The sequence below is a fragment of the Panthera tigris genome, chromosome B1 (assembly GCF_018350195.1).
Source record: "Panthera tigris isolate Pti1 chromosome B1, P.tigris_Pti1_mat1.1, whole genome shotgun sequence".
Taxonomy (NCBI): Eukaryota; Metazoa; Chordata; class Mammalia; order Carnivora; family Felidae; genus Panthera; species Panthera tigris.
Window position 1 is genome coordinate 162,201,944 of NC_056663.1, and position 5,987 is coordinate 162,207,930.

At 53.3% G+C, this 5,987-nt stretch overlaps 1 protein-coding gene across 1 annotated transcript; it reads right to left on the reverse strand.

The window, feature by feature from the left end:
* Positions 1-712: 712 nt before the first annotated feature.
* RASL11B (RAS like family 11 member B) lies at positions 713-5,208 on the reverse strand. The gene is made up of 4 exons (XM_007075923.3): positions 4,920-5,208; positions 4,239-4,295; positions 3,014-3,090; positions 713-2,239 (listed from the first exon to the last, which is right to left on the reverse strand). Exons 1-4 carry the CDS (start codon positions 5,059-5,061, stop codon positions 1,769-1,771), a joined length of 747 nt encoding a protein of 248 aa, XP_007075985.2. The 5' UTR covers positions 5,062-5,208; the 3' UTR covers positions 713-1,768.
* Positions 5,209-5,987: the final 779 nt, after the last annotated feature.

Below are 5,987 nucleotides of genomic sequence, written 5' to 3' on the forward strand. Positions count from 1 at the left end.
CCTCACAGGGGTACCCTGAGGATTCAATGAGTTCATGTACGTGAAGGCCCTCCTCAGAGGTGTTGTTACGGGACCGTAAAGATGGCAACTCAACGTGGCCTGCATGAAAGGTCTCCCAGTCCCAGATGGAAGCAGGGGAGAGAAGCCCGGCGGTTTCGGCACCTACGTTTGTGGCAGCAGCAGAGGCAGGAAGGGCTCCTGACCAGCCCCAGATGAACAGCTCCGAGCTTCTACAATGGGAACAAAGCATGTTTTTTGAAAGCACCATACCCCAGGGAGTTTGCCAAATAAGCCACGTGTCTAGAGAGAAGCCGTTATCTTGTACAGAAGCGTGTTATCTTCCAGGTTTCGCCGAGCTGTCCTAACAGCATAAGACACAGAGCTGGACGCTTGTCTTCGCTTTGCCTGGAGAGTCGTGAAGGAAATGAATAGGAGACACGCTACTCTTGACTAGAAAGCGGCAAAATACAGTTCCAGCGCTCCCAGGCTGGGTGGGGCCTTTGACAAGTTGGTTAGCTGGTCTATAAGCCTGTTTCCTCCTCTGTAAAAGGGGGTGAAGAGAAGGCATCTCGTCGGTTGGCTGTGAAACCAAGAGGTAACCCTAGGAAGCCGTAACGCCTCACTCAAAGTGCCCAGTAAGGACAAGTCACTGAGGGACACTTTGTCTGAAGGACAGAAAGTGAACATTTCAATGGAGACCAAGCCAGAGGTCTACGCTTTTAAAATGAGATTTATTGTACATAAAATAAATTAATTACAGTTTAAGCCAAAGCATGAGTGGCTTCTTAAAGTGCGTCTGTGTACGGGATTTGGCGGTCGCCCCTGTATCCGTGCACTCGCTGTAAGACAGTGTTTTCCGTACTTAAGCCACACTCGGCCAGGCCTAGGAAACAACCCAACGTCATTGCCGTGTGCCATTTACACAAATCACATCAAAATCAATGAACACGGTTTTTTTTCCTGTACCTGATGCAACAGCTAAAAAAAAAAAAAAAAAATTATACAGTCTCACAATTACTCAAAGTCTGGGGCTGAAGAGTTTGAGTTCTCAACCATTTAACACATGCTCAACTGAACATACTCCTCCTGTGTCAGGAGGAAGCAGCCCTTCCTGCAAGCCATATAAGCTTCCGGATGTCCGTCCATATACATAACATCTGGCCCATAAACCCCACCCTTTATTGGGGGTGGGGGTAGTATTTTCCTCCTTGTTCTTTAAAGAAGAAATCTCGGGTGTCCTTCAGGTTAGAAAGGCATCCTGTAAGGAACAGTGTTCCAGAGATGCGAATCAGACTCGTAAGAGAAAAAGCAGTCCTTCCTCTTGGGGGGGGTGGGGGGGGGGAGGGAGAAAAGGGAAAAAAGAAAGAAGAGAGAAAACGTGGAAAGGCTGGGAGTGGTTAAGCTGTTCTCTCGTTCCCACCATCAACCACATCCATACAGTTGCGGAAACTACAACTGACCTTCATTTACAAGGTCAAGAACAAAATCCAAAGCGGTTACGCCGCCCTCCCCACTCCAAAGGAAAAGACGTGGAGCACATTTCACATACTCAGAGTGGCTCAGTGGGCTCATTCCAGCCTCATCAATCCTGTCCCCCCCCTCCCCGGCTCAGAACGGAAGTTTCTGTAGCAGTTCCACAGACCCTCCTGGCCGCTCTGCTCCGGCTCCTGCTGGAACCGTGAATGACTGCCAGCACCCATCATTCCTGTGCTGCAAGAACCTCAGGCCCTCTTCCTGGGAAGACCAAACCCCCCCGAGTGTCCCTGCTTCAGACGGAGGTGACAGTCCTCACTTTGGCAGAGAGGGCTTGCTTGAACCTCCTCTTCAGGTCCTGCATGTTGGGGGACTTGGGCCTGGGAATGAGGGAGGTTCTCCGCTTCTCTGGTGTGCTGCTGGGCTGCTGTTTGTGACTCACTTCCTTGCACAGGACGTGGAAAGCGTTGTAGACGTCGTTGTAATTTTCGCTGACCGACACTTCATAGAACGAGCAGCCCAGCACGCTGGCCAGCTGCAGTCCGAGCTGAGGGTCGACCTGCTTGATGTGCAGCAGGTCAGCTTTGTTGGCCACGACCACCACGGGCAGCCGGGCGCCCAGGTGCAGCTGCTGCACGTGCTGGTGGAGCTGGCCGATGAGTTCATAGCTCTTGTAGTCAGTGACGGAGAACACGATCACCACGGCGTCTGCCCAGCGAATGCACCGATTCAGCTGCTCGCCGCAGCTCAGGCCGTTCTCGTGGACCTGAAAGAGAGGGGTGACGGCAAGGCGAACGGTGAGGGCCGGAAAGAGCCCTGGCCTGGCTGGGCAGCGGGTTCAAAAGCGCCCTCGACGGTAACGCCAGGCTGCAGGCCATCAACAAGTTATATCCGCACACACTCCGGCTTTCTTGACGCTATGTTGATCCAGCTGCACACGGTTGGAATAAATAACAGTGCAGCTCACCACACTCGAGTGGAAAATTGACCTGCAGAGAACTCCGTGCGGAGAGACTTTGTAGTTGCACAAAATGGGAAATTAACTGGCTAGACAGTAAGTCTGGGGAAGTAAAGATAGGAGCTGGAAGCATTTAAACCTGGAGAACTGCCCAGTTCAAGAGGGAAAAAAACACACACATACACCAGCATGGCTCTTTTGTCTATAGAGTAACTTTCCACAATATAAAAGTGATCCCAAGCATTTGCAGACTACACCTAAATGTTTGATTTTTAATACCAAATACACACATGTAAAAACCACTCTTTTTAAGCACAGCAAGGAAACTTTGCCAATTCCAAGCGTGGTTTGGTCTTTCCTCCCAGACAGAATCCGCCTAAGAGAAGATCTGTGCCCCTGAGCCAAATCTCCCAAATTAAGCCAGGCAAAGACTGACCAACGGCCAAATAACACGGAAGTGACAAGCAACATGGAAAGGCCTAGATGGGACTCCCCCAAATTTCTCTCCTCTTTAGCATGAGGCATCCTGAGAACTGAACAATTCCACAGCCTGACTTAGTCCCGAACCTCAGAGCTTCTTACCTGAATACCTGGCGTGTCTTGAACCTGAATAGCCAGGGTTTCACCTTCTATTTGGACTTGTCTGGTATAGAGATTACCTATAAAGGCAAAAAAAAAAAAAAAAAGAAAAGGTTTTCCCTTCTTGTACAACTTTTAAAACATGGTGGGATTTTTTAAATAGAAAAGACAATATAACTTGAACCAATGCACAAAAATAAGTTATAGTTTATTCTACTTAATGAGCTCATCTCAGTTATTTTGTTTTTAACTGCAATGTTAACCCCAGATTTGTGGCTTTATTAAATCCAAGGCAAGTTTTGCAGGATTTTGAAACTGATTTGTCGAATTTCTTCCACATCTAAAGTATTTCCTTGAAGTAAATCTTCTTGTTCAGCATGCATGGCATTTGTTTTTGTTTTAGTACTTCACTACTCTTTGATGTAAATTTAATCATTAAGTACGATAGCTTGGTAGGCAAATATTGTTCGTAAATGCACAGCCAACGTTATCAGTTGGAATAAAAACTGGAATAAAAACGTGACTTGATGGTAGCCAAATCTACATCAAAGCAGAAGGCTGCAATGCCTTATCTTGGGATGGTTTATGCAGCACAGTTCGAATAATCCCCTTAGGTACTAAATATGGTCTAAGGATTTAAGCAATTTGCTAACAGAGCATAGGTAGAAAGCCCTTAAGCCTCCCCAGTGGCCATCCTTAATCAGAGACATTGAAATAGTGTCTTCTCATTTATTCGGGAGCCCTCCTCCTCACATTCTACCATCCAGTTATTTTTTCTTTGTTAAGAAAAAAGAACTTTAGGTTTACAACTGCTTTCCTTTGGCCTTTGCTTTAAAAGGTCACCTCTGAAAGGCAGCCAACAGAGAGGGAGAGGGGTGGAGGGAGGAGTTGGCCATCTTTTTTTTTTTTTTTTTTTTTTATGACTTTTGCAGGAGTGTTTTGAAGGGGGAGGCTCTTGAGTACAAAGGGTGCTTCCAACTGGGGTCCCTATAGTTAAAACATACCAAGGAGAATACTTTCAGGCACTTGATAAAATGATGAATGGGCTTGGAATGGAATGAGGCCAGATGGCAGTTATGGGAGGGGGGGGGAGCACGGGAGGGGGCAAGCAAAATTGGAAGTGGCAGGATCCTGTCGCCCAGACTGTCACTGTGAAGGAGCCTGCCTGGGAGACCCCGCAGTACTGTGCAAGCTGAGAGGGCTCTCCCCAAATTTTGCATCTGCTCACCTGCGTTCCTTTCGTAGTCACCAATGAATCGTTTGGTGAGGAAGCGGACCACCAGAGCTGCAGGGCAGAAGAGAAAAAGGAGAGTTCACTCTGGCATGAGAAGTTACATTGGTCTCCACCCCACCCCCAGCCCGGGAAACAGCTCTCCCAGAGAAAGCAAGACGGGCGGCCACCAAGTGAAATTCCTACCCTGCAGCTCCTTGACCCTTCTTCCAGACACAACGGAGAGGGGCTAGAAGGCATCATGAATTATGGCTCTGTCCAGCTGGAAGGGTCATTTGGCCCACCCGCCTCCTCTGAGCCCGCCTGAGCCACACCTAAGCCTTCCAAGAGACGAATGTCTTTCCCAACCTTAAAGTCCTCCAGGAGGGCTTCCGTTCACTAAGTTCCCTTTCAGTTCCAGGCACTGCCAGAGGCTCAAAACCCCCAAAGTTCTAATCCCAGTTGCGCCGGTGGTGCCCAGAAGGTGGCCTGGCCATTCAGGATCCCCGTTTCCCTCATCTGTCCAAGAAGGGAGTTGGAAGCAAGGCTGGCTCAGGTCCTTCCGGAGGGGCAGCGGATCAGGAGGAGGGGACGGGCGGTCAGCTGCAGCTCCCACCTCTCCCCCACGCCTCGGTCACACGCAACTCCTAGGGGGCCGCCCCCGTCCAGCCCCGGGGACTGCCGAGCACGAAGACTCACCGGTCTTGCCCACACCACTGGCCCCCACCACCGCGATCTTGACCAGGCGGCGGCCCGCCGCCCCCAGGCAGCAGTCGGCGGCGGCGGCGCTGCCCGGGGCGGGATACTCGGCGATGGTGCACATGTTCTGAATGAGGCGCATCGCCGCTCCAGCCGGGGCTGCACCACGCGGCACCTGCGGGGCGGGAGGACGCGTGTGCTGCGCTGAAGTCGGTGGGAGGACCCTGCCCGAGGGGTCCGCGGAATAAAGGCACCAAAGCGCAGCCGCGCAGCTGCTCGGACTAGCTCCAGATCGGGACTGGGACGGCCTCCGGGCTGCGCGCGCGCTGTTTTCTCCGGGGCTCGCCCCGCCCTCTGCCTCCCGCGGCCAATCCCGGGGCGCCCCCGCGAGGCTCCGCCCCCGGCGCCGCTCAGCGCGTCCCGAGCCCCTAGGGGCGCCGGGAGCCAGTGTGGGGCCCCGTGAGGCGTGCGGAAAATGGGGCTGCGGACCCGAGACTGGGCAACGTGTGGGCGCGAGCCGAAGGCGCAGCCAGTGGCGGCCGCGGAGGAAGGCAGCGCCGGTGCCGACCGGGGTCCCGCTGAGCGGGCACGCGGCCGATGCTGTGGCTGCGTGATTGGGGGCGCCTCGGGTTCCGGGAACCGGACGGGGCTGGGCCTCCGGGCGGGCGCGGGGGATGCGGCGGCGGCGGCGACGAGGGCCCTCCAAGAGCAGATCCTGGGCAGCCCCCCACCCCCCCGGGTGCCCATCCCGTGCGCCTGCTTCTCGAAGCACGCTGCGGGGCCTCCGGCCTGCACGCCCACGCGCGGTGGGGAACGTGCTGGCCAGGGCCTCGGGGGTGTGAGCGCTTGGAGTCGGAAAGCGCGCGTCCTGCTGCCTGGCCCCGTGCAGTCTCCTTCATTTGAGGCGTGGTTGCACTGACTTGAGTGCGTCCGGATCGTAGATCTGGCTGTGATGGCAATTAGTTACAAAGACCCCGTATCCACTCCCCTGAGATGTGACATTTACCATTGGGACAAAGTAATGTCACCCATTTTGTTGTAGACCCACGTTCTCCGACCCCAGCGCGC